This window comes from Panthera pardus, unplaced genomic scaffold (assembly GCF_024362965.1).
Source record: "Panthera pardus isolate Hobbes unplaced genomic scaffold, ASM2436296v1 HiC_scaffold_8, whole genome shotgun sequence".
Classification (NCBI taxonomy): domain Eukaryota; kingdom Metazoa; phylum Chordata; class Mammalia; order Carnivora; family Felidae; genus Panthera; species Panthera pardus.
Genome location: NW_026527013.1, coordinates 22,341,160 through 22,368,942, shown reverse-complemented (window position 1 = coordinate 22,368,942; position 27,783 = coordinate 22,341,160). Strand labels below are relative to the sequence as shown.

The 27,783-nt window shown below is 52.7% G+C and overlaps 2 protein-coding genes and 1 long non-coding RNA gene across 5 annotated transcripts in view; 1 reads left to right on the top strand and 2 right to left on the bottom strand.

Annotated features, from left to right (window-relative positions):
* The window catches only part of CHDH (choline dehydrogenase), a 39,781-nt gene extending 28,152 nt beyond the window's left edge, over positions 1 to 11,629 (top strand). For 2 of the 3 annotated variants that reach the window (XM_053897101.1, XM_053897103.1), the window contains 7 exons: positions 1,989 to 2,747; positions 3,348 to 3,499; positions 4,386 to 4,515; positions 5,482 to 5,616; positions 6,850 to 6,992; positions 7,481 to 7,583; positions 8,310 to 11,629. In XM_053897101.1, coding sequence (XP_053753076.1) covers positions 2,045 to 2,747; positions 3,348 to 3,499; positions 4,386 to 4,515; positions 5,482 to 5,616; positions 6,850 to 6,992; positions 7,481 to 7,583; positions 8,310 to 8,728 — 1,785 coding nt within the window. In that variant the 5' untranslated portion in view covers positions 1,989 to 2,044 and the 3' untranslated portion in view covers positions 8,729 to 11,629. The remainder of the gene's footprint in view (positions 1 to 1,988; positions 2,748 to 3,347; positions 3,500 to 4,385; positions 4,516 to 5,481; positions 5,617 to 6,849; positions 6,993 to 7,480; positions 7,584 to 8,309) is intronic. The other variant, XM_053897102.1, reaches the window with a different exon arrangement.
* LOC109247932 (uncharacterized) lies at positions 6,135 to 9,638 on the bottom strand. The gene is made up of 2 exons (XR_002071894.2): positions 9,542 to 9,638; positions 6,135 to 6,532 (listed from the first exon to the last, which is right to left on the bottom strand). It is a non-coding gene; the product is annotated as an uncharacterized LOC109247932 (long non-coding RNA).
* Positions 11,630 to 13,621: 1,992 nt separating the features above from the next.
* CACNA1D (calcium voltage-gated channel subunit alpha1 D) overlaps positions 13,622 to 27,783 on the bottom strand; it is a 301,425-nt gene continuing 287,263 nt past the window's right edge. The window contains 9 exon segments of the mRNA XM_019417198.2: positions 13,622 to 14,660; positions 15,147 to 15,467; positions 17,013 to 17,134; positions 19,802 to 19,965; positions 20,327 to 20,476; positions 21,635 to 21,661; positions 22,394 to 22,488; positions 22,490 to 22,762; positions 23,450 to 23,566. Of these exon segments, the coding sequence (XP_019272743.2) occupies positions 14,367 to 14,660; positions 15,147 to 15,467; positions 17,013 to 17,134; positions 19,802 to 19,965; positions 20,327 to 20,476; positions 21,635 to 21,661; positions 22,394 to 22,488; positions 22,490 to 22,762; positions 23,450 to 23,566 (1,563 nt within the window). The 3' untranslated portion in view covers positions 13,622 to 14,366.

The following is a 27,783-nucleotide window of genomic DNA, read 5'->3' as shown; positions in this document are numbered from 1 at the left end:
TTTGGAGGGACACCTGCTGGGGCATGTGGGTTGGGTGGTGTGGGTCCACAGGGGAATGCTGGTGGGGGATGAGTGATGCCAGCAAGGTGGATGAAGTATCAGAACTGGCTCCTGTAAGCAGCCAGCCACCTAGGCTGAAGGAGGGCAAGAAAAATGGCGTCACCAGCACTTCCATCTCTGGAGAAATCTCCTACAGATCCCTGCCCTTTCAGCAAACGTGGTAAAATTAGTCAATAAATCTTCTTCACATTTAAGCCAGGTGCTTTTCAAACTGCTGCTCTCCTGTTGGGTCTCAGACAGAGCGATGTAGCGCACTGGCCCTTTAAGAGCAGACTCTTGGTTTCCTATAGCCCTCCAGCTCTCCCACAGTTAAGCCTACTGATTTTTAAAGCCAGACATTATAGGGGCTCATCTTTCCGGGGCACATCCCCAGGGTGGGGATGCCCAGTGTGGGGTTTGATCCCCTTGCTCCTCAGGGAGGACCTACTCAGGGAGGGAGCAGACCTCCTCTGGGATGGTATTCTCCCCACTTGTGGCCTGTGTGCCTGGGGTTTGGTTCCCGACCATGTCTCTGACCCTCCCACCCTTCTTGATAGGACCTTCTCTTTACGTCATTAGCTGTGGAATAGCTGGTCTGCCAGTCTTCAGGTGGTTTTCAGAGTGAGCTGCATTCTGTGTACTTGTTGCCCTCCTGTGTCTGTGGGAGGAGGTGAGCTCAGGGTCCTCCTCCTTCACTGTCTTCCCCTGCTCCTAATCTGTGTCTCTCAAATTTGTGTTAAATGCTGGACCTTATGTGTAACAGGACAGTAGTGACCTAGGTAAATAGTATTAATGCCTAGAAAAGAACATGCCTTCATTCTACCAGGTCATCAGTGTGGAGTGTTGAGCCACGGCTGGGAGTTGAATGGTGGGCACTGCTACCCCCTACTAGTATGGGGCCTGGAGTGCTAGAAGTCTCTTCGGTGTTCTGGCTTTCAGGAGGCCCTGGGGCTTCTTTCTCCTGTGCCTGAGTAAACGGGGGTCTGGCTCTTTCTCTACACTCTTACCTCTTAGCCCGCCTCCAGTGGTAGGCTGCTGTTGTTACTTGGGGCAGGCTCATGGGCGGAGGGGGGGAAGAGGGTTTTTTTGAGGCTCTTTAGCTCTCTTGTGGCGTCAGTCTTGGGCAGGTCTCGGGTGGGGCTCTCTCAGGTGTTCTTGTGTCAGTAGAGTGGGATATCCTGGTTCTTTTTCACCTCTGTGCACTAAGTGTGTTGGGATTAATTTGCACATTGTTGGGAAAGGCCCCTCCAGAAACTATTGGCATTTGGTTATTTGAACTCCAGCACTCCACAGAGTGAACTTTGAAGATTGTAGCTCTGACCCCATCATCTGCTGAAAGCCGTCTAGGACACCCATGGCCCTCAGGTCAGAGGCTTTGAGCTTTGCAGCCTCCAGCCCCTCACTCTGCCCTTCCTTCAGTTACTGAAGTCTTGTCTGTCTCCCTAGCCCAGCCCATCAGTCTTGAGGGCAGATTCTTGTTCTCTGTGTACTGCTAGAGATGAAATGATGCCTGGTAGGGTCTCAGCAACTGCCTTAGGTGGGCGAACAATGAGTGCAAGCCTAGAAAGCCCTTACCTCCCCTGCATTCCAGCAGATAGACAGACACCTGCCAGGTCCAGGTTCAGGCACACATGTCACAGAGAGGCCTTTCTGGGGACCACCCCACTTCTCAAGTTTAGAGAGGAGCCTCTCTCCTGTGCTCCCAGCCCTGTGTTTGTCAGCCCTGGCAGGGATCTCACAGTACTGATCTCCTGTGTCAACCTCTGCTCCCTCCTTCTAGTTCCCCAGCACAGGGACTTGCCTGCCAGGCCTGCCTCACCCAGCCTGAGGTGGGCACTTGGTGAGCCTGTGGGGGACTTTTGCGGCGCTGATGCAGCTGCTCCAGCTTTGGGCTGATTCTGCAAGTGCATGTCAAGTTAAAAATTTTAAAGCTTCTTTTCCTGTTTTAGGAACAGTGAGTCATCACACTCCTTTTGGTGGATGTACGAGGACTTCAGCTGGAAGCATGTGGAGTGTCCTGCGAGGCTGGAGGAGAAGGCATCTGAGAGCATGGGGAGCCCTGGGGCGGCAGCAGCCCCCCAGCGTCCGTGCTCTGGCCAGCGCGGGCCCCGGGACTGGGGACGAGTACAGTCACGTGGTGGTGGGTGCGGGCTCAGCGGGCTGTGTGCTGGCCGGGCGGCTCACCGAGGACGCGGACAGGCGTGTGCTGCTGCTGGAGGCCGGGCCCAAGGACGTGCTTGCTGGGAGCAAGCGGCTCTCGTGGAAGATCCACATGCCTGCGGCCCTCGTGGCCAACCTGTGCGATGACAGGTACAACTGGTGCTACCACACGGAACCGCAGCCAGGCCTCGACGGCCGCGTGCTGTACTGGCCGCGCGGCCGGGTCTGGGGAGGCTCGTCATCGCTCAACGCCATGGTCTACATCCGCGGGCACGCAGAGGACTACAACCGCTGGCAGCGGGAAGGCGCGGCCGGCTGGGACTACGAGCACTGCCTGCCCTACTTCCGCAAGGCGCAGAGCCACGAACTGGGTGCCAACAGGTACCGCGGCGGCGACGGGCCACTACACGTGTCCCGGGGCAAGACCAACCACGCGCTGCACCGCGCCTTCCTGGAGGCGGCGCAGCAGGCTGGCTACCCCCTCACTGAGGACATGAACGGCTTCCAGCAAGAAGGCTTCGGATGGATGGACATGACCATCCACCAAGGTAGCACAAGGCTCCCGTCCCCCATCTCCCTGGTTCCTCCTTTTGCCCATCACAGCCCCATCCCCCTGCCCCCATCATGGTCAGTGAGAATAAACGGGCTAGTAAGAGGCCGAGATGACGGAGGTCTCACGCCTCCTACAGGCCACAGAATACAATTCGTAGCCAGTGAGAAATGACTTGGAGACAGACTCTCGGGCATCCTTTAGGCCTCTGGCCTCTGTTGTGGAGAGTCAGCTCTTTGACCAAAGAGACTTACAGATGAGGAAACTGAGGCAAAGAGCACTGAAGTGCCTTGCACACAGCAGGACAGAGGCAGGGCCTGGGTTGACCCAGGGCCCTTGCCTGCCTCTATAGAGTTCTTACCCCCTTGTATTAGGTGCTCCTGGTCATCCTGTTGGGAGTGGAGGGTGTTTTTCCACCCCAGATGGATATGGATTTCAGTCCTGCAGAGACTTGGTTTTAGCCCTACTTTGCAGGAGGAGCTTGTCCTGCCAGGGGAAAGGCACATTCCATCTTTCTTCAGCCCCAACCCCACCCTCCCACCCCCACATCAGGCAAAGGGGCAGGGGCTGTGCCTGATCGCCTTGCTCTGTCTGCCAGGCAAGCGCTGGAGCACAGCCTGTGCGTACCTGCACCCAGCACTGAGCCGCCCCAACCTCACCGCCGAGGCCCAGACGTTTGTGAACAGGGTACTGTTTGAAGGCACGCGTGCAGTGGGTGTGGAGTACATCAAGAATGGCCAGAGCCACCGGGTGAGTGAGTTACTTCCAGGCTGGCGCAGTCGAGATGGAAGGGAATGAGCAGTCACCCTAGTGGTCATGCTTAGTGTGGGTAGCAGTTGGTCTCTTATCCCCAGGGTCTCAGAGGTGAGGAAGCCCTCAGTCCAGCCACCTGCAGAGAGCCCATGGTGGCTCCTGTGAGCCTCTGTCTGCCCCTCCCCACCTCAGGGCAGGCTCCTAGAACCTTCCATACCTTTTGAGAAATTGATAGGTTTGTACCAAGGCTTTAAAAACCACAAATGTGATCATAATCCATATTTCAACACTACACTTTTTAAAAATATGTATTCATTTATTTTTGAGAGAAAATGTGCAAGCAGGGGAAGGGGCAGAGAGAGAGAGAGAGAGAGAGAGAGAGAGAGAGAATCCCAAGAAGGCTCCATTATGTCAGCACAGAACCCAATGCAGGGCTTGATCCCATGAACTGAGCCAAAATCAAGAGCCAGATGCCTAACTGGCTGAGCCACCCGGGTGCCCCCAGCACTATGCTGTTCTCCACTTAGCAGTGTGTCAGGATCATTCTGCCTCTATGTGAAGATCTGACTCACTGCTTGCTTTATTGAAGCTGCTTGTTGGAGTGTCTGGGGCTCTACAGTCCCGTTTTTAAGACCATCGTTACAGCGTGACTGTTGCAGAACGTATCAGCATGTGAAGCACGCTTTAGTGTCGCACCCGCACCCGGGAGCTGCATGTGTGGAGCGCCCTTCATAGAGCGGCCCGCTGAGCATCCCCTTCCTTACTCTGGGGCCTGGGAACGGAATCCCCACCCACCACTCGGGGACATCACACCAAGGCCACGCTCCCGGGGTTTTGTCTCGCTTTTCAGGAAGCGTGACCTGTGTGCCTCTGCCTCTTCCAGGCTTACGCCAGCAAGGAGGTGATTCTGAGCGGGGGCGCCATCAACTCTCCACAGCTGCTCATGCTCTCGGGTGTCGGCAACGCAGACGACCTCAGGAAACTGGGTATCCCGGTGGTGTGCCACCTTCCCGGTGAGCTCCCTTTGCTACTGCTCCTCAGAGGGGGCCTCTGCTAATAAAACAGCTTATTGAAGTGCATTAGCGTGGAGCTGGGGAGGGGGCAGCAGTCAGCTTTCCTCAGAACGGCCACTTTCTTCCTACGAGCCTCACTGGACAGCCCTATCCCAGGCACCCCAGTCTTTGTGTTGTTTTTCCCCTTTCCTGGCCCTACTGTCCCACTCAGAAGTGATGCCCCTCCAGCAGCGAGCTTCCACCCGAAAAGCCCACTGGGCCAGGCTCGGATATGTCACCAGGGCAGCCCAAGGGTGAGAGGGGTCCAGGCCTATGTGTTTTCTGTCCTCAGGACTCAGCAGCAGCCCTGACATTAAAGAAGCCAACTCGGTGTTTCAGAGCATGCTTTTCATGTTAAGACAATTATTCCAAGCCTAAAATTTATCTTACAAACTGTCTTTAATGCCCATTAGGGCTTCTTGTCTCTCTTATAACCCAAACTGCCCCCAAAATGACCCTTTGTGTATTGAGGCTTTATCAGAAGAGGTTTGTGAAAGTGCTGGCCTGTGACAGTGTCTGCCCAGCATGACAAGCCCTGATTCCCTCCTTCTCTGGAGGTGCAGGTGGGGCCGTCGGTCCATCTGACAACAGCTTAGTGGTGCCTGCTGAATGCCTGGGCCCTACCCTCAGGGAGGGTGCTGCATGGCAGGAAGGCATCGGGATGGTTACAGGGACTGCCCCGGGAGTGAGTGATAAGGGCAGGTGGCTTGGGCAGCATGAGAGGACTAGACTTGGCAATGAGCGTAGGGATGGCGTCCCAGGAGGCGACCTTTAAGCAGAAACCTGAGGAATAAGCAGGAGCTGGCTCAGCAGGTATGTGGATAGGTTTAGGGGAAGTTTTCAAAACCAGGGGAAGTCGAGAGGCCAGGTACAGCTAATAAGCCCCTCTTGGAAGCCATCTTTCCTAACCATTCCCTCCCATTTCAGGAGTTGGCCAGAACCTACAAGACCACCTGGAGATATATGTCCAGCAGGCATGTACCCTCCCCATCACTCTCCATTCAGCACAGAAGCCCTTGAGGAAAGTCCGGATTGGTCTAGAGTGGCTCTGGAAGTTCACAGGTGGGTGTCCTGGTCTGGGACCATAGTAGAACTGGTCTGTGGGCAGCACAGCCTCCTCCCTAAGGTGCTGAGCAAGGGCTCTGGCTTCAAGTCACTTGTTCAGAACTTAGCTATACCATTTGCCTCAGCTTTCCTATCTGCATGATGGGGATACATAGTCCTGCCTGGAAGGCTGTTGTGAGGACCAGATGAGGTGGCCCAGGGCCTGTCCAGGGTGAGACTCCCGAACCTGGGTGCCACTCTTCCTTACAGATAGCCAGGGATGGCCTCATGCTGGACACCCTCTGGGGTCCAAGGAGCCTGGAGAAAAAGCACACTCAGCATCCATTTCTCAGCAGTTTCAGTTTGTTTTCGGAGTCCCAGAGCAGTCCCCGGGGTAGGAAGTGGTGCTTTGAAATCGTATTCAGCATGTGTTTCTCCCACACCTGCCACGTACTGTGTGCTGTGCCAATAAGGCAGGTTCCCTTGAGGAGCTTACGCTTTGGTGGGGTCGGTGGAAAGAAACCACGTAAACATGCTTAAGTTTTAAGATCAGGGTGTTAATAAAGTAGAGAATGGTGACACAGTATATCTGAGAGCTAGGGAGAGTATGTACAAAGGCCCTAGGTCTAGGCATCTGGTGTTCGAAGAACAAGTCTGTTGGGCCAGAGAGACTGCAGCATGTTGAGAAAGCAGGGGTGCGATGGAAGAGACTCCATCATGAGGGTAGGCCGGGACACCAGCAAGGAGTCCACTGGAGCTGCCAGTGAGGAGGGGGTCTCAGCCTGGGCTGAGGGAGGGGGTGGGGGGGTATTGCCAAGTAGATGGATCCCAGTAGATTTTGGAGCTGAAGTCAGTGAGGCTTTCTGAGGGTCAGATGGTGGGCGACGAAGAAGAAGAGGAGGAGGCAGGGACAGCTCGAATGTCTGACTTAGGCCTTGTATGAAAGAACAGCCTGTCAGGGGTAGAGCCTGGGGTGGGAAAGTTCAGGATACCGGGCCACATCAGGCCTCACAGTTGGGTCTGTGGTGGAGGACGCCGGGGAGCGGGGGGGGGGGGGGGGGGGGGGGGTGCGTGGCAAAGCCGAAAGGCCCTTGGCATGTAGCTGATGTTAAAACCTGTGGTGTTGGGTGAGCCCACCTGAGGGAGAGATGCCAGAGTTGAGCACATGGGTCCAGGCAACAGAACAGAGGCCAGGAGGAGTGAGGGTGGGGGGCAGCCTGCCATGCCCTGATCCACTCTTCTGATCCTCAGGGGATGGAGCCACAGCCCATCTGGAAACAGGCGGATTCATCCGGAGCCAGCCTGGGGTCCCTCACCCGGACATCCAGTTCCATTTCCTGCCATCCCAAGTGATCGACCACGGACGGGTCCCCACCCAGCAGGAAGCTTACCAGGTGAGCAGACAGCTTCATCTTGTCATCAAGCAGCGCTCTGCTCACTGCAGCAGGGCCCTCGGGTGGGGGTGGGGTGAGGCCCAGGAGCCTGTGCGCTGCCCCCCAGCTGCTCAGTGGGTCGGAGGGGAGAGGAGGAGTCTGGAGTCTTCATGAGGCAGTGTGTGTGGTACGTGGAAAGCGGAGACCTGCGCCCAGCTGAGGGCAGATGCTCTAGGGATCTAGACTGCCAGAAATAGACAAATGAGGCCAACGGCCCTGGGATTTCTAGCCCCTGGAAGTTTAAGACTTCAGGTATAAAGCCAGGAAGCAGCAGTGATTCAGCAAGGTGATCACTTGTGGAAGCGGGGAAGGGGGTAAGATGCAAACAAATACTAAAATGTGTCTGCTCTTAATTGCCTTTGGATGTGGAGTCTCAGCCCACAGGAAACCCCAGGGCCTAAGCTACTCAGAAGGTTGAAGGAGGTCACAGCTTCCTCTGGTTCTTCTAGGTGCATGTGGGGACCATGCGGGGCACGAGTGTGGGCTGGCTCAAACTGAGAAGTGCCAACCCCCGGGACCACCCGGTGATTCAACCCAACTACTTGTCAACAGGTAATTCTCCAACCCCTCTGTTTCCCCCGGGCCTGGGCTTGCCGAGTCATTTGTTCAATGAATGAATGAATGAATGAATGAATGCCTTCATGGGGTTTACATTTATCTCTGAATCCTACTCCTGGACCACATTTTCTGAGACACATCACCCCCGCCCCAATTCTAGGCTATAAACTTGGCACATGCTGCTAGGTAGTGCCCTGGGGCCCTTGAAGTAACCCTGGGATGTCCTTTTACACAGCAGGAGAGATTTGTAGCTTTCAGAACAATCTACCAGAAGGTGCAAGGAGATCTGGCTGTGTACACTGGGGCTCACGGAGACTGTTGCTCGTTACTCTGAGTTTCGTCCAGAAGCAGATTACATTCCTGGGCCTGCCTCTTTGCATGCAGCAAAACCGAGCACTCCCCATTGGGCAGGTCTTGCTCGATAATGACCCGTAGCGTGCTCACAGCCACACTGCCGGAGGCAGGGTGTACGGTCTCACCTCCAAGTTAAACCTAGGGCCCCTGGGGCAGACTATGTCCACCTAGGGTGCTGTTTGCCTTCGTGGGATGCTGCTTGGTTGCAGTCTAACTGACTCTGAGTAGGTGACAGGCAATCTGGTGGCTCCATGTCCCTGAACTGTGTCCCCTGGGGCAGCTTACTGAGCCTCTCTGTGCTCAGAATCCGTTGGCAGAGCCAGCATGGTAAAAGGAATCACCTCACCTATTTCTTCTCATCAACAGAAGCCGACATTAAGGACTTCCGACAATGTGTGAAGCTGACCAGAGAAATTTTTGCTCAGAAAGCCCTAGAACCATTCCGAGGGAAAGAGCTCCAGCCAGGAAGCCACGTGCAGTCAGATAAAGAGATAGATGCCTTTGTGCGGGCGAAAGCGGACAGCGCCTACCACCCCTCGTGCACCTGTAAGATGGGCCAGCCCTCTGACCCCACTGCCGTGGTGGACCCACAGACCAGGGTGCTTGGAGTGGAAAACCTCAGGGTGGTTGATGCCTCCATCATGCCCAGTGTGGTCAGCGGCAACCTTAACGCCCCCACCATCATGATCGCAGAGAAAGCAGCTGACATCATCAAGGGGCAGCCTGCACTCCAGGACAAGGACGTCCCTGTCTATAAGCCCGGAAGTCTGGCCACCCAGCGCTGAGGCAGTCACTGCCTGAGAAGCCTCCTGACAAGCCAAGAGGGTCAGCAGAGTCCCTGCCCTCAGTGTCCTTTCCTGAAACTGTCTAGAATGTTAGGATTCAGTGGCTGAGAATGAGTTAATCTCTTAGGATGGGAGACCAGTATCAGGGCGGCAAAGCAGGTTTCTTTTCCCCAGCATTTTCCTGCGGGCCCCTCCCCCTGCCTCCTGAAGGGGCAGCAGAGGGGACCAAGGGACAGGCCAAAGGAAGATGATGGTTAACTTCTGCCATGGCCTTGTCTTAATAGTCCAGGTTCTGGTCAGACTTGAGGGAAGTGGTTCCCTCTCAGGCCTCCCTCTTAAGGCGAGTCGCTCTAAGAGCAGGGTGCTGTGCCCAGAAGCTAGGTGGTGGCTAGACCACACTGGGTTCTCAGGGTGGGGGCATCCCCTGCCTCAGGCTGCACGCTGTAGCTGAGGCCTGTGCGTAAGCCTCCGGTGTCCCTGTTTGGAGGGCAAGCTGACTGCTGGGAGAAACACAGTCTTCCCCCGTGCTTCCCGATCTCACTCCCAGTTGGGCCACTCTGAGGGCCCACCTCGCCAGTGCTCTGGTTCTTACTAAACACAGCCCAATGGGAAGATTTCTGGACCTTGATCTAAAGAAGCTTCTGGAGAGTCTCTTCCCTACCATAGGTTTTATGATTTAGCATTTTAAAAGATTTTCCTGTTACCAGGGAAACCTAGAAATCCAGAGCAGACCCCACAGACCAGACCACTGCTCCATGCCAAAGCAGCTGGCCCAAGAGGACCCTTTCCCATCAGCCTGGGGAAGTGACTCACAGCGGACAAAGCCGGCTAATTCGTATTCTGCGGACATCCACAGGACCTGACTGGGATGGAGCTGAGGCTGATGGAAAAAGTTGTCAAGTCAAACTAGACCCGATCCTGTAAAAGTACAACTGAGTGAAAGAAAAAATAAGTTGGCAAAGATTTGAGTTGGGTGGGGGGGGGAGGGGGGCGGAGAGCAGATACAAGAAGCATTTAAAATAGTTCTTTGATCTTTAAACTTCCTATAATCCAATAATGTAATCCAGTAACTTCTTTTTGAATGGAGATGCCTTAGCCAGACTGCTCTCACAGGGTAATGGAAATAAATGTGTTTTGGATGGATCTTTCTAAAGATCTCCAAGGCCACTTCCCACAGCAGGGGAGAAAAGGATTGTTCCATGGAAAGCTGCTGTGCTAGACACAGAACAGGGAGGGGAAGAAAATGGGGGCGTTACAGGCTTCCCCCCAGGGTCAGAGTGGATCGAGGTGTCATGGAGGCCAGACAGCCACAACTTGTGTTTGTGAGACAGACCTTCCAGAAAGATGGAGAGAAGAAAACCATGACACCTCTCCTTCCTTTAAAAATTTTAAGTGGCTCTGGTTTACTCTTACCTGTATCTTGCTGCATTTTCTGTCCCAAGGGAGGTTCTAAATCTGCCAAGAGATTGATTTCTTCTAGGGAAGTCCCCGTGTGCCCCCGCATCCGTGGTCCACAACTGTCAGCCTCAGGGCCTGGGAGCCGCCTGCAGGGGTGAAGGAAGATCAGAGGAGGGCAGCTGCCAATCTCACTGCTCTGAGGGCCAATGAGTGACAAGTTGGGTAGGTGGAGGGGTCCAGGCCTGCCTGTGACTGTGCTGACCTTGTCTAGTGCGGGTAAGCCAGGTGACACAGCCATTCTATTCTGTGGTGGTCTCAGTCTCTGGAGCAGTGGCTGCTTTGCCTCCTGTGTCTGTATTGTAAGATAAGCAGAGGTGAGAGGAGGTACGTGATCTTGCACGGCTGGATTACATCTAGGCCCCTCTCCCACTCTCGGTCACCGAGCCTCATCCCATATGATCATACAGTGTAGCCAGATGCAGAAATAGAGTGGACCGCGAGTGTTCTGTATCCAGGCCCCACAGAAGTCAAGGCGAAACACTGTGTTGTCGGGGTTCAGCCACAAGATGGAATAGTGTGCTTTGAAGTGGCTCCTCGTTCCAGCCAGGACAGGGGAGCGTGCAGCCGTCTGGCGGAGTGGAATAGTGGCCCGTGTCATAATAGGCCATCTCAAGGTTCCATTGCCATGAGGGAACCTTCAGCCTCAGAAAGAGGGCTGTTGGCTGGGGAAGCCAGAGAGGGGAGAAAAGTGCCTATCGGGTTAGGGAGGCTGAGCTACAGTCAGGCATCCCTTGGGGGCCCCCAGAGACCAGGCCAGCACTCAGCCCTGAGAGAATCTTTTTGAAGCCCCTTGGCAAAGCACCCGTGATACCTAAACAGAAGAATGTACTTTTCAAAAAACGGTTGAAAAAGTGTAACAGGAAGCTGTGTATATACCTGAATGGGCTCCGGGCATGGACCCCTTTGAAGAAGACTGCGTTCAAGCTGCCGCGTCAGCAGAAGGTTCTTCCTGGTAGAACGGAGGACAGACGGCACGGAAACTGGAGCAGCTCACCAGCAGCATGACCAGGAATGGCAGGTCCTGGAAGCCGGATCCTGGCTTCCAGACGTGCAGCCTCTCTGCTTCCGGGGCAACTGTAGGAATCCTCATTTCCATAAAATCAGATAGCTTCTCCTCTCCAGCCAAACTCTTTTCCTCCCCACAAAGGCTGTTTCCTGTTTCTACCAACTTAACATCGGATCTAATATCTACATCCTTTTCCCTTAAAACCTAGAGGGAAACACATGCCTTCTCCACCAGCCCTGTTCTGAGACCCAGGCCATCTCCCATTCCCTCTCTCCTGCCACCATCCCCACAGGGTGTCTGCAAGGCCACTCTCGCTGGTGCTCCCATGTTGGAGGCAAGGGCCCCAGGCCTGCTCCCCATTCTCCTATTCTGCCCTCTGAAGCCCCCAGGAAGGAAAGAATACTATTTTGGAGAAATAAAAACTTTGTCAACAATGAGAGCCCAGCTGGTGTCTGTTTTTGAGTCTGGTAGGAGCTGGAGCTCTGTGCCAGACGATAGGTCTGTTGCTGACCAGTGTTCAGAACAAACCAACGCCCATCATAACAGCGGAAACCTTTGTAGGAGAACAGGCAGTTGGCAAAGACACTAAAGACCATAAAAAATAATGTGAAATAAACTGCCCTGGTTCCTTTCATAAGTGTGGGGTCAGCAGTGAGGTAGGTAAAGCCCATGCTGTGTGCCCTGTGTACCAAGAGGCTTCCCAGGCTTGGGCAGACTCCCAGAGCTAGAAAGCCCCGTCTGGCCAGGCTGCCAGGATAGAAACCAGAGAGAATGCTTAATGAGGATCCTGCTCATTGGTAGTTAAATCCAAGCTGACATATTTGTGATATTAAGAAAAACATGAGAAACCAAATGTACTATTTTTTAGGGGGTGGGAGGGGGCCCAAAAAGGAGAGACATTTAATCTTAAAACTTTCTAAAGCAAAGGAAAAAAATAACACATCCTCTACAACTTCAGTTTTGTTTTTGTTTGTTTTTTTTTTTTTTTTTACAAAGAACAACTTAATGGTTGATAGGAGATTGAACCAGGCTTAAAGCAGACCTGTTAAGAGCAGTACAGCTTATAAAAATGCTAGTTTTTACTGACTGGAAAAGATTGTGGCCTGCACCAAAAAACCCCATCCTGGGAGGGCAGTTTGGGCTGCTGCTAAGTCGTAGTAATGCCCAGCGGAGACGATGGGGACAGTGGGTTAGCCCTTTAAGGAGAAACTGCTCTCGGCAGCTGGTGTTACCTTCTGCATTAAGGAGGGAGCCGTGAGGGTAACACAAAGTTATGCAGTTACAGAACCGCCCTCGCCAGAGTGCCTGCCCCGCTCCAGGTCTTTGCAAGGAGAGCTCCCTAACACAAAATTCTTACACAGTTTTGTTCTGAAGAACATTTTGCATTTTAATAAAAAAAAAATTATGTCAGGAAATAGTCATTTACAAACCTGGAAGTGTTTTTGCCTGGATCTGGAGTAAGAATGTCTTAAGAAGAGGTTTGTAAGGTCTTCATAACAAAGTGTTGTTATTTATAAAACAAAACGAAACAAAAACCCAAAACATTAACAGGTCATGTAGGTGATATTTAAAAATTTTGAACCAAAAACTGCTACCTGTATTTTTGACTGCAGGGAATCCCTGCCAAGGAAAGTTGACAAACGGCGTAACTCTTTGAAAAGAAAAGGAAGCCTGGGTGGGTCTAATGGTCCAAAAGTGGGTTTTCATCAGGAAGTACAATCGGGGTGTGAGTACGTTCTAATGAAAACTTCAGCCCTCATTCAGTTGCATATAAAAGCCCTCGGAGAGAACACACAGTACAGCAATGTTTTGTAAAAAGGCAACAATATGATTTGTGGACACCTCTGACGTTCTCATCCCACAGATCATCGCTTTGCCTCCCCCCTCCCCATTCCACCCCCCCCCCCCCGCCCCAACTCCTTATTTAAGACAAGCACAGTAGCCATCCCCAGGGAGCAAGGAAGGGCAGAGGAACTTCAAAAATACCTTGTGGGGGCAGCTGAGGAAACCACCACTGTGAACGCCACAAGGTCAGAGTAACCAGCTCGACCTACTGTAATGAACTTGTCGAAGGGTCAGTAGAATAAAAGTTGCAACCCACGGTGGACCAGAGGTCCACTATCAAATCCTAGCACTCTTGCCCAAAGCCAAGACTGTAAATCGTCATCTGGTGTATCTTGGGTTAAGGTAGATTTATAGTAACTCAAAATATTTTAGAAAAATCTCTGTAGTGTCAAGTTCTTTCGAACTTAAAATGTCATCCCCAAAAGATTTTTCACTGAATAAAGGAGAATTGGCTCTATTTCTTCTACTTCTGTACAGCCCAAGTAAAAATGCTAATAATTTCTAGATTTCGGTGGGGAACTACCATTATTAGGACCCATAGATATTGCTGCAGTTCAAATACGGTACAATAATTACAAAATATAGACCATCTCTTTACAAATACAAATTATAGTATATTACAAGTCATGTACAGTAAATCTATAATTTTTAAACAAACTAGCGTATCTAAGTTTACCTGGTTGCGAGTGCATGATTATTCCAGTTTACAGTTGCCCTTAACCTGACAGTCAGAAACCAACTGAGTGACGCTGTCTCTTGTAAACTGGGGTCACATAACAGAAAACCTCGTGGATAAGGTCCTGCTCCCCTCTCAGGATGACGGCTGGTAGGTAGGTCCTGATTTACACACTGTATTTCAGAACAGCTAAACAGAAACCAGGAAGCAGTGTATCTGGGGGAAGAGGGTTTAAAAATGGATATGCTGGGCCCAGTGAATGTCTGATATGCTAGACCGATGGCTGAGGTAATGACACAGGTGTGGTGATCGTCATCACCTTTAACCTTCCCCACCATGCCAGCAGGTGGGTGGGCGCGGGGTGAGCGCCTGGGGGGGCACTCTGGACAAGTGGGCTGGGCTTGTCCGACCTCCTCGCCGGTCCTCCCCAAGAGGGCTGGACCTGCTGCTTCCGACAGCTGGAGCCGGGCACACGTGCGCGGCTGTTCCCTACCAGGTTTATGGCTTCCTTGAGGCATGACATCACTTGTACAAAAGTCTAATTGAATATGGACTCCACACTAGTGCCTAAACTTTCCTAACTACGAGGCACTTTTTCCCTGGCCCTCTGGCGCCCCACCTGAGGCCAGAGCCAGTCTGCCCCTCCCTGGGAGCTACAGGGTGGTGATGCATATCATTTCATCTGCCAGGTCTTCCTCATCCCTTCCAGGGTCGGGCTCTTCATCGCTGTAGCCTGGCCCGAAGTCCTGGAGCTCATAGTCCTGCCGGTGTGACACGGGGCCCACACCCCCGTTGGCCCGGGGATGTACAGTCCCGTTGAGCAGGTTGCTGGCTGCACTCTCCATCTCGTCGATGGTTAGGTCACAGGCATCGGCGATTTCGTGTTTTGTGGCCGATACAAATTTTGGGTCCCTTGCATACCGTCCTAAACCTTCGGATATCAGGACCTGTATGGGACAAATGCATCGCGTGAATGTGTTACAAGGCTTTGGGGGTGGGGGTGGGGCGGGGAATGACAAAGGAGCCACCTCAAGCCCTAACTGCAGGACATGATTTTATGTTCGTTAGACCTCACACGTGATAGCTCAATGTCAATGGCTTTGAAAACATCACAGACTTCAAACACTACATATGGCCCAACAAGAACAAGCCCCATTGCGGAAAAAGATTTCAGGAGAAGCTGGCAATATTTGCAGGTACAGCACGTGCAATCCTAGGTACAGCTCCTTCACGAGAACTGGCAGTGGTGGTATTTGTATATTGGTGCTGTCCGTCCCATCTTTGCTTTGGAGCAGTGGGCAATATCGGACAAAAAGCGACACAGCTGGGCTCTGGGGCCTCCCACCCTCACAACCACCGCTGCTCCAGCGGGTCCCCCCTCCGCCGGGCGGAGCCTGCCCATCTGTGGCACGCTCTGGGGGGGCCATACTCACTGCTTCCACCAAGCTGTCTGCGCTCCTCTGCTTGTCACTGTTTTTGTTGCGGAAGCTGCTGGGGACAGTCAGGCTGGCTGGTGTGAAAGTTCGGTACGAGATGCCCGGCTCGTCCGTGTACCAGGAGCTTCGGTGCAGGGACGGCAGGCTGCCGTTGACCTGGTCCAGGGCATCTGGCCGCTCCACCTGGATCAGGGGTGCATAGCACGGTGTCCAGTCCCGGTACGGAGGAGTCGCCGGAGGGGTGGCCCATGACCGGGTTGAGTGGCTCGGCGAGTACTTCTGGGCTTTACTGGAATCCAGGCCCGCAACTGCCATGATCTGAGGGGAGAGGGGAGGTGGGAAGGCCAGAGGTCCTCAGGTGCAGGCCGCAGGCCGCACGCAGACCAAGCAGGAGGCACAAAAGCTGGGCAAAGGCAGCCTCGGACAATGACTTTAAAAGGACATGGGCAGTAAAATCTGGCTTTCTAGCAGACCATTTTGTGTTTCCCCAAATGCGCTGCCTATGACCGTTCCCAAGTAGGAATCAGCCACTAATTCACGAAATTGCTGCTGAGCAGTGGAGAATTAGGGAAGACACTGGCCCTGTGGCATGTGAACATACCAGCCAGATCACTCTACGTTTAATTATGAAGTCCATTCGGGGCAAACGAGCAGTTCCCAGCCCTGGGAAGGAGCACAGCTCCCTTTCTCTAATGCAAGTCCTCACAGCAGCTGGCACAGGGTCTGCTCCTCCCACCTGCAGCTGCACCACAGCAGATGCATCCTGATGCTCCCTCTGCACAGAGGGCCCCGGATGCCCGGTCTTGTGAACAGCACAGTCCTGTGGCCCACTGGAAGCCATGGCCACCCGAGGGAGGCAGGGCAGACACGGACCAGGCCCTCATTGGGACGGGACGGCAGAGGGAAGGGCATTTTCACACATGTGCTCATGTAGACTTCTGTGCCTACTTGGTTCATGGCATTTGATGGCTGGGCCTGCCCAAACTCTGTCCTTTCACAATAAAGTAGGACATGATTAAAAATTAATATAAAAACCGAAGGCAGAAGAGTAAAAAGTTGGCAGAGACCCGTAGTGGAAGCTAGTGTTCGTGTGCTCATGTAGGGCGAGCTGGCTCTCTGCACATGTACGGACTGGGTGCTCCCTGCATGCCTCCCCCCGCGACACACATACATGGTGGACGGCATCTCCGATGCGCTCTTTTCAGGAAGAAAAAGTACCATATTCTTGTCCTTGAGGCAAAGCCCTGGTGAGTGGGCTGCACCCCCACCCTCCCTTCAGACCCTGGGCCCCCTCCTGTCCAACCACCTAACTGTGGACGGTCCTCCTCCCTGAACCACATGCCCCTCGTAGTCCGGGCCGGGGGCTCACCCCGCCCCCTTGGGGCCACAGGGCCCTGCCCGCAGAGGGCTCTAGAGACATGTTTTAATGAAAGAACAATGTCTCAGAACAAATAAAGGGCCGCACTAATTGTTCAGGATCAGGCAAACGGTCGCCACTCCCTGGGTCAGGGGTTGTACCAGATCCCATCTCCAGCACCCAGGACAGAAGGCAGTGTGCACCAAGGCCGAGAGCCCAGCTTCGGAAGCTGGCAGCCTTGGATTCAAATGCCAACTTGGTCACACACCCCCTGTGTGAGCTCAGGCAAGCCACCTACCCTGTCCCTGACATTTGCTCATCTGTGAAATGGGTTCACGATCGTACCTACTTGACAGGGTTGCTACAGGATTGAACCCTAGTGCATGTGAAGGTTCTCTCTGACCCTCCTGCTGCTGGCAGTCAGAGAGAAGGGGGTGTCCTGAGGGTGGGTCCCATGCAGGGTGCCCATCGGGCCTGTGATGTCCAGGCCAGGTGGGCCAGCTCACCTGCTGCTGCATCAGGTGCAGGGGCAGGGCTGTGCGGTGGGGGAAGGCGGGGGGCGGCGGGGCCTCTTCCTGGCTGCTCTGCCGGCGCAGACACTCGAAGTTGAAGGAGGATCTCCGGCGGGCTGAGAAGTGAAGCACAGCAGCACTTGTGAATCGAGCGCTCTGTCGGGACCCCGGGGCCCTGGGGTTGAGGGTGGCCCGCTGGACATTCAGCAGAGAGCCCAAGAGGAAGCAAGAGACAGGTCTGAGGAAAAGCATCAGGTAGGGAGGCCTCAGAACTTTGGGAGGGAGGATGAAGAAGCTGCCCAGCCAAGGGACATTTTTAACAAGTTCAAGCTGGTTTCTTGTGAATGCAGTGCCTGTTCTCACGGGGCAGAGCTAAAGGCTCCGGAGTGAGGAGTGCGGCTGTTCTGATTCGAAGCCCCGGCCCTGTGGATACGTTGTTTCACGCCAAGAACAACAAGGTCATTCTAGAATCCTACGGCTGCTTGCTGACTGACCCCCTTCTCACCCTGCAGACATCCTAAGTGTCTCTGGGGGACGTGGCCTCTTGCTGGCGCTCCCGTGCTTCTACCTGCTTTAAGGAGGGGGGGGGGGGGAGGGTGACCTGCTACCAGCTCAGCCAGATACGAAGCAAATTCTTTTGTTGGGAAAGACCCAGCTTCTCTAGCAGTGAAGACAAAAACAGAAAAGAACACCTCTAAGGATAAAGAACATGGTTGTCCTATTAATGCCCACTTTAAAGAAAGGCTCCTGCATGGGGTTGAGCGATGACAAGGGATCCAGGAGGTCAGTCTGAATCCTGGGCCCCCAAGCACAGGCCAGAGGCTGCCTCTGGAAATAGCTCCACCCTCCAAGTGTGCTGGCTCACTGCTTGGGGGCCTGATAGTTTGCAAGGCAGGAGCGAGGTCTCTTTAACCTCCGCTTTCTAAGATCCCAGGGCATTTGTCATGCTCCAGCAAAACGCTGCACACCCCTAATTCCTGTACTGGAAAACTGCAGAGGCGAGCCTCCCAGGCCTCCTGGGACCACACGTGGAGCTTCAGGAACCAGCTCCACGTTCTGTTAGGTTCTGTGAGCTCTAATCTAAAAGTGCATGAAGACTGGGCTGAGCCCTTGGCTGACTCTGCCCTGTGGGCATGCCGGGCCCCCTCCTCCTCGCTGAGTTGCATGACAGCTGCTGTCCTCCATGCACCACACAGGGGATGGGCCTCCCCTGGCTGCACACCCTCTAGGACCGTTCTAGAATCAGATGGCAAGGGCCAGAGGCTCGGAGCCAGGAGAGGAAGCCACCATCCCTCTCATTTGGGGAGTGCCTTTCAGTTTTGAAAATCGGTCCGCATATACCTGTCATCTCATCTGCTGTGCACAACCACCTCTGACAGAGGAAGCAATCCCACTGCGGCTGAGAACATAGGCTGAAGACTTCCATGTTCTCCTCCCTGCCCAACGTCTGAACTGATGGGCAGTAAAGCAAATAAAATACATTTTATCTATTTGCCCTTACGAATACAAAGGGCATCTGCTCTAGCCCACTCAGCTTCACCAGGGCAGAGCCTCTGAATGGTGGGCATTAATGTGGCCACCACAGGGGACACAGGGAGGTCCAGGGAGGGCAATGGTCCTCTGGTGGGCCAGGGGCTCTACCTGGCCTCACCTGCATGTGTCACCCAGTATTTATGGAGCTCGGGATTGCTCTGTTTAGCAGCATGTATTTGGGGCTGCAGAATTAAATATTAACCATGGAAATGGGTCTGATTACACTCCCCAGCAGGTCAGTGACAGCTGGAGAGAGGCAGAGGGCCCCAGGCGCCACCCAGACACACTTGCTATTGCACGCGGAGTTAGCAGACTCAGAGCCAACGTGTCTTGGCTATTTTTGGTTCCTGATTAGAGTCCTACTCACAAATATGCTTCATTCCTCAGAAACACCAGGAATGGATATTTTTTAACCAATCACCAAAATGCCCACATGTGCAAAATCAAACTCCCCGGCCGGGAGCAGCAGGGGCCACTGCTACATTTCCTACCCCAGCCCACGTTCCTCACTTGGGGTGACCCAGATCTCCTGCAGCACTGCTTAGGCCACCTGCATAGGCAAAACAGGTGGGGAGCAGCCAGCCCCCACGTCTTCTCAGCAGGATGGGATTCCTCCAGCCCCAGGATGGGGGTGCTGACCCTAGAAGTCACCACCAAGGCCAAAACCTGCCCCATGAACAATGGCATTGGCTGACCCATGGCAAAGATGAAAGACGGGGGGACGGGGAGGCGAGGGGGGCACTCCCTGGTGGGGACTGAGAAGAGATGGACATCAAGAGTCCCCAGGTGGCCTTCAGAGGCGTGGGGCTGGGTGGGATAGGCCTGGGCTCAGGTCCAGCTCTGCACAGGGCTGATCCCTTCCACCCTCCTCTGTCAGGAGAGGGCCTGACAACGACATGGCACACATCTTACCTACCTCACAGGATGGGCCTCGGGCTCAAAGGCAATGATAACATGCACAAAAAGCCCCTTACCAGATGCCACATACTATGGACATTTAGGTCACATACTGCCTTCCTCTGTTCTCAGAGAGTCAAGAACAGCACTAAAGTTGTCCGAGCTCTATCACGTGAGATACGGATGAGACAGAAAGGAAAGCCGGTAGGGTCTCCAACCAGGGGAGGTTGGAGGGCTGACAGTCCCTAGCAAAGCAGGACCACATTTGTCACACTTCCCCGGGGGGCTGGGGTTGGGGGAGGGGCACACTGTTCCTTGGAAGGCTTCACCCAAAACAAAAAATCTGGCCTCACATGTTGGGGTGGGAGGTAGTAGGCGTCTCCTTGGAGATCTCCGAGAGTCATAGCAAATGGGTGAGTCGTCATCTTCCAAGAAGCCTTGGGGGTGATGGTAGCCTCGAGGCCGCTCGAAGTTCCAGTTGCTGCCTGGGTATCTGTTGTAGTAGCTGTAGTTCTGTCTGGTGGTCAAAACGGCCAAAAGAGACGGTAAGGGGTGCCCGAGATCCTAGTTAGCAAGTCCTGCCTGTCAGCTCGGACAGACCCACCTTTCTTGAACACCCTGGACTGGCTGAGAGCAAGGCAGTCCTCGGCCTCACGGAAGACTCAGGGCCCTGGTAGCAGCTGGTCTGAGAGCAGCCTCTACCCTGCCTTTCTGGCCCTATTTCTCCTGCTCCCGCTTTCCCTCTGGCCCAGAGTCTGTGCTCTGCCTCACTTCCCGGGGCAGGCCAGGTGTAGTGCATGTGGGCCCTGGCTTCAGGGCACGAGGGGCGGGAGACAGCCAGGCCTCCTACCGTCAGCCCGAGCCGCAGAGCCGCTCACCTGCTCCCGGCCGGTGAGCCGGCATCCTCAGAACCCTCCTCACCACTGAAATACTCCTGCTCCTCCAAGCAGTGGGGGTCGCTGAAGTAGCCGTGTACCTCTGGATCTTCCCGGCAAATAGTTGGGAACTGCTCATCTCCTGAGTCAGACCTGCGGTTGCAAGACAGGGCCTGAGCGCCCAGGCAGGCGGCAGACACCTCCCGTAGCCAGGCCGCGGTGGGAGGCCAGCTCCCCCCGCCCCCCACATGCCCCTGACTTCTCCCCAGTGCACCCAGGACTGGACTGCTCAGGCTCCGCGTGTGAGCACATCTCTCTCTTGGTACCCCTGCACGATGCCGGCGCCAAACCACTATGCCCAAGGGCCACAGCGCCAAAGGAGTCAGTGTAATTTGGGGGAAGAGAACAAGGAAATGGACATAGAAGCCTGCAGGGATCGGCAGTCCCAGGGAAAAGGCTCTGATCCTTCCTGCCCTGGCCTGTGTGACTTCAGGGTCTGGAACAAAGAGGCCCCCTAACCAATTTCCCACTGCGTCCACCCCAGGAAAAGTCGCAGGGGTTTGCAACTCAGTGTCCCAGGGGGACTCACACGTGTGACACCTGGCATGTTTTCAAAGCCTGCCTTGCCCACATGGCAAGACTGTCATGCTGTCTCCCTGAAAGCCACTGTCCTGGGCTCGGTCCTCAGGAAAACCAGCCAGGCTCTGTTATATCAACTCCCTCCAAAGAGAGGACTGTGTTCCCTCCAAGTTCATGCTCTCAAGTTGCTCCTGAGCAGCTGGTTTCTCTTGATACAATGAAAGCAAGAGACCAAGCCCCCCGTTCCCAGGAAAATGATCATCCCACTCACAATTCAACCCGCTTTAGCAAATGTGTAGCAGGGTACACAGCACAGACGTTGGGGGCTCCAGGACAGACAGAGAAGATCTGGTCCCCGGTCTTCAGGAGGTTGGGGTCACTTTCTTATCAAGTCCCCACAAGAGGCTTGAACTCAGAGAGCAGCAGGCATTGGCCGGCCTCCCGGGGCCAGGCAGCCGGAAGTGCACAGTGGGCTCTCCCTATGCTATCATGAGGCCCGTGGGCACACTGGCGCATCAATACCAGCACATCCTTGGCTGTAACAGACTGTGTAGTCTACACACATATGGACCTCAAAGCTCATTTGCTTAGAAAGCAGCAGCTACCTCTGCCCCGGGAGTCCACAGGCCCAAGCAGTTGCCTCTAGGGAAGTTTCATCCCTCAGTGTTGAGAGGCCAGTAGGTCACACTTATGACACAGAGTATTTAACACACAAACACAATGAGCACATACCTAATGTAAGTTTCATAATAGCGGGTTCTATCCAGGACAAGCATAATATGGGAGGGAGGGAGGGAGAAGATAAAAGTTAAATACTTCCAACAAAATTTAAAATGCAGATATCAGGCTAGTTCCTAGCACAGAGGTCAGCAAACTATGGTTTATAGGCCATATACTGTCATTGAGCTACGAACGGTTCTTACTTTTAGAGGATTGCAAAAAACAAACAAACAAACAAACAAACAAACAAACAAACAAACAAAAAACAAAAAAAAACCCCAAAGGAATAAAAATATTTCATCACATGTGACTATATGAAGTTCACATTGCAGTGTCTGTAAATAAAGTTTTATCGGGCTATGCCTGCACCCATGCGTTCACACATGGTCTATGACTGCTTTCTGTCTACAACAACAGAGCTCAGTGGCTGCGATGGAGATTGTATGGTGCCCCAAACCTAAAATGCTTACTATGTAGCCCTTTACAGACAAAGTTTGCCAACCCCTGCCCCAAAGTATGTTGGCATCACTGGGGAAGGTAGAGCCTGTAACTGCTGCTGTTTCGGGGGGCATCCCACTTGGATGGCTGGTGGCCCTTTATCTTCCGGGTGCATCACTGGCTAGTGCCTGACGAGGCTGTGAGCTCACAGTACTCCCAGGTTCTAGTGCAAATGCCTCCCGGGAATCTCCTGTGTGTGCCAGAGCACAGGGGAGAAAAAATTGCCTTGGGCAGACACTACATTACCAAGTGCAAACACATTTTAAAGGTTACCTTTTAATACTGGACCTTCTTTGAGCCTCACGGTCACGCTTGTGGGAGGAGTGATGCCCATTTTCAGACATATGCTCAAGGTTCCCAATGCTGGGACCGCTTTCCAGGGGCAGCTTTGGACATATTGGCATTATTGAGATTGGCATTTGTTGAGCTGGGAGCTTGCTTTCCTATGGAATTATGGTTATGATGGTTATGACACACCGAATTTCCTGCTGGAGGAAACAGCGGTTTCTCAGTATCACTTGCAGGTGGAATTGAAGGCCTTTGGACATGCAGGGGACGGTGGGTGGTATTGGTCTGCTGAAGGGAATCTCTCCTATCACTATTAACATGATTGACATGGTTTCCAAGCAGGGCACCATTTCTCTGCAAAATAATGGGAGACAACACCAGGTAATTTAACAAGTATTTGATGCAGGCTAGCTATGTTAGGTAACTTTTTCTACACGAAAAACAAATTCTAGGTAAGCTCCGTAGGATCCCTGTAAAACAATCTGAGTTTCTCACAGATCAGGGTGAATGTGTCTGCGTGGCAGCTGGTCCCCCCTGAAATGAGGAAGGTTACCGATTCCTGAGCTGGGGAGCAAGCTCTTGGCTATCACACGAGTGTGCTCTTGCAGTCGCTCCAAGTTGAGGTGACTTATACCCAGCACGGCTGGCTGGCTGAGGTTGGGCAGAAGGCATACTCTCGGGCTGAGGGGCTGGGGGCCGGCTGGCAGGTCAAAGAACTGGCCCAGGGAAGAAGGGGGTGGTGCAGGTAGGCAGCTGCTAGTGGGACTCAGGATGCTCAGCCACACTGGCCAAGCAGCCGTGGCCAGGCTCCTCTGAAGCTGCTAGTGTGGGACAGAGGGGTGAGTTCAGGAATGGAGCAGGCCTGGCCCTAGAGGAGGTGCCGAAGGTCTGCTGTGGGGAGAGCACAGTCCATAAGCCCCTCTAGGCCCAGGGGCTGCTTTGCATTCTCCAGGCTCTTTTGTGGATCACCAACTGCCCAAACTGGAGTCCTGCCCCACTATTTCCAAGTGGCCAGTGTGTAGCTAGGCGTGGAATAATTACTTTGAATACATCTTCTTCTTCTTCTCGTTTTGTTTCCTCCGGCTCGTCATCTTGCAAATCACATGATATAGCACGCCGGATTTCTGGCCCAATGTCATGCAGTGTCCTTAATCCTGCCTAGATCAACACAAATGGCAAAACGGATTAGACAACATGGATGCGCTGGGCCCGGCCTGGATCCTGGCTCTGCTCCTGCCTGATTCAGCGGTGGAAAGGGAAGTTTCTCCAAAGGCAACCTGGGGAACTGACTGCTCGCGTGAATGTGACTGAAGGGTCCCTGAAGCCCCAGGGTTGAAGGATGTGGTCAGAAATTCAAGACGGTCCTAGGCTGGGATGCTTGAGGTCTTCAACCCAGTAACCTCCTTCTCAATTACCTGCACTTGTAGGGAGCAATGTCTGCCGTGGTCAAGAGCACATGTTCATGTCTAAATGACAGAAGGATGGCCTGCAGAGTCCTCTCCCAGAGCCCCAGAGGGGGCAAGGAACACAATCAGGCCATTCTACAAGGACTCACTGGCTGTGTCCAGGATAAGGAGATCTAAGTCCAAGTACAAGGGGGCAAGCCGACCAAGTAGCCATCAGGGCCACCGGTTCTGCTAGAAAGCCATGGGAACAAGGGAGTGACACCACACACTACAATCACCAGCACACTCAGGACCATGACAAGATGGGTTGACACGCACACAGACCTGGGCTGCTGTGCAGCGCCAGCCTCGATGGCCATCCGTGGTGCCCTGGCCTGTAGCCTGGGGTCAGGCCAAGAACTTGCCAACAGTTGGATCATCCTCTTGAAGACCACAACACATTGAAAGGGGCTCACCAGCCTCTGGAGGCTGTGCAGGACCCACCAGGTGACCCCTCCTGGGCCCTCACAGACATACTCCTTTTCCTGAGACTCTTGCAGTTGGCCTACCTTATATTGGGCCCCGGTTCCACTGGGTTCCACTGGGACAGGCCCTGGGAGGAGCCCTTCTGTTGTTCTCCACTTTGTTAGGAGAACATTACAGGTGCTTACACTATATATGGGGAAAGTGGAGTTTCTGGCTCTGAGAAAATTATATTTTGACCATCAATTTGAGGAAAAATAGTATGCTGACTTTAAAGACTAATAGGGACAGTACAGCTACTTTATCCCTCTCCAAAGAAAGACTTATTTCCTGCCTGCCAGCAGGCCTAAGCCCACCTGTCCTATATCTGGGCAGGACCCCCTCATTTGCTGGCAGTCCTTCTGCAACTCAGCAGCCACACCGGAGCACGAACCCCAGCTGTATGGGGCCGCATCTGTAGTTAAAACTCCACATCAGGGTGGTCAGCAGGGGAGCCCTGGGCCTAGAGGTAGGTCATCAGGGGGAGGGGCCTACCTCCTGGCCCTTCCTTCATGAGCCCCAGCAGTGTGAGTGGGGAGGGGAGAGGGTGGAGGGGGTGGTGGCCACATCTGGCCAGATCCCACAGGGCTGACCCCCCTGGTGTGGGAACGCTCAGAACTGGTCTTCTCCAGATGCCAGTGGTGACAGTAATTTAGGATGTAAAGTCCTATAGGAACTTCCTAAGAGGCTCCTGTGGAAACAGTCTCATCCACATGAGTTGATGCTGTTCAAAACGGTATACCAGGCTAGGTCTGGTTTGATCCATTCCTTGGATAGAGGAGGAGGGGGTCTTTCCATTTCGTGAATTGTGGGCATGAAAGAGCTGCCAGATTCAGAGCTCTCAGGTTCTTGGCTAGGAATGCTGTGGTCTTGTAGGGGAAAGACACACATGTCATGGGGCCAAACCTGGAACAGTCTGCGGCATGGTCAGTGAGGCTGCCTCTCACTCTCCTGTCCCTCCGACCACAGGCATGAGATGCACGCACATACGCAGACATGAACACACTCACATATATGCACACACACATGCTTTCCCTCTCTCAGATCCCCAGGTCCAGCACATCTGAGCCAGGGGAATCATCTGGCTTGGAGGTAGACCCACTTGCCATTCTCTTGGAAACATCAAGAAGGCAACTCTAATGTCAAGTGGGGTAAAGCTCTTTCACACGGAGCTGCAGGCATGTGCAGGAAGGTCAAGCCTAGCACTATCGAACAGCCTGTGGCTCAATCGTTCAGTGTCTTCCAGAGCACGGTCATCAAGGGAAGGTGAGCTAAGTCAGGGTTTCGTCGTCTGGTTTTGGATCACTGAGAGGAAAGGGCGATCACAGATCTGAGGCTCCCAAGTCAAAGACCAGGTTTGAGACACCCACTGCCTTGTCCACAAAATAAACATAGGTGACAAAGCACTAAGTCAGTAGCCCTGGGTAAATTATGTATATGAATGCATGTCACGAGGCACCATGGGCTAGGAACACTCCTGAGGTTGAAAAACAACAGATAATCCTATTCACTGTCATTCAACTGATTGGACTGGGTCTGATTAAAAGAAATAGAAAACTATTTATTTGGATAATTTTTAACATCATCCTCTGTTGATGGGTTGACATTTCACTGAAATACACATATAACATAATTGCATCATAAAAACAAAAACGGTCTCCAGCATGTCTTCAATGGTACACAAGATCAGGAGAGTGGTGAACAGACACAGGACAGAGAATTTGTTTGCAACATAAATCATGGAGAAAACTGAGAGGCGGCTCAAGAGGCCACTTCCAAGGACAAATAATGACAACATATTTATTAAAGAGACATCAAAGGAGGATAGAAAGCATCACCCTTCCTCGACACAAAAGCAGAGGTTTAGAGATCATGGTTATGTTTTGCTTGCTCCACGCAGGAAGAAACACATCTTCTGCGAGTCAGGGCCTGACTTGACTCTTTCACACAGGATCTGGGGAAGGACGGGGCGGAGGGCTATGGGAGGTGGGGTGTCTGCTAGGTCTGGGAATGAAGGAAACAGATGTTCCCAAACTTGAACTGAAATGAAGCTTAAGCACAGCACCCTGAATTTATTACATATCACAAAACATGGTAATGAAATTTTTCTAGCACACATATCAAGCTAACAGGTAGCTTAGGCTGCTCCAAAGTTTCCATAGGCACAAATTCCAATCCCAGAAAACTATCTTAAACTCTTGAAAAAATTACTTTTTTTCATACCGCTAAAAAAAACCCCAAAACATTTTTTTTAAAATAAACACTTTACAACCAGTAAAATGATCTGTTCTTTCATTTTTCATATCGGTGTCTACCTCAATCAGCAAAATACTACTTTAATTTGAAACGTGGTCATTTAGCACTTAAACCAACACAATGAAAGCTGTATAGTCATTCCATTAACATCACAGTAGAATTATGGTTTTGAATAAACACAGAATTGCTATAAAATAGAAACATTTTTGATTTAAGATGTCCAATCATATAAAATATTAAACAGAATCAAGCCTAGTTTCTGGTTGATTTTTAAATGCTAGATGGTATCATAAATATCTTTTAAAAAAAGAAACATTGGCGCTTTGCCCGTAGACTGCTGCTTTAAATTTTAGACACCATTTAATTGGAATTTTATAGATATTTACTCTATAGAATGATTAGGTCACCCAAACAAACAAACAAACAAACAAACAAAAACAAACTATAAAATCTCTCTAAATATTTCTGAAGCAATAGCATAAAACTATGGTATTTTAACATCAGATATGAATATTCATTTACCTTCCTTTCTCTCACCCAGTTAGGGTGAGTTCTCCCTACCTGGGTGCATGAGATGCCGTGCTGGCTGCCTTCCTAAGCTAGCTCTGTCAGACACACCAGGAGCCGCCGGCTCTCAGCACCAGAGAAAGCAGAGACAGACGCCAGAACACTCCCCCGAACATACACTGTAACAGTGGAGATAAGAGATGTGTGTCTCCAGTCGGGACCGGGCCGGGCCATTCATCTTCGGACACCAGTGCCAGGCTTTCAGACTCCAGCCAAAGACCCCTCCTGTCTGCTATAGCCTGTTCTCCATCACAGGCTTCGCTTGGCCAGGGCCGGCCCTACACACCCGTCTCATTAAAGGCAAGTTCTGATTAACCCTTTAGCAGGATTCAGCCCCTGTCGCATCAGAGGGCATTGTTTCAGACTAGCTCCATCAGAAGAAAGAACTGGAGACTGAATTCTTATAGAATAAACCAGCTCATCTGCAAGCTGTCCTCCACTGCCCCCGCAAACACACAGGCACACATAGCACACACGGGCACACCCTTTCTTTTGTCATCCTTTTCCTCCAGGGAAAATGTGACAGTGTGGCCTTTGCGTGCATTATGCACTGTCCTTGAGTCATATGTAAAGGGTTAGAATCAAGAGCGCGGCACTCCATGGGCCACCCACAGGGATCCTGATCCTGGCTGAAAGGTCAACTGT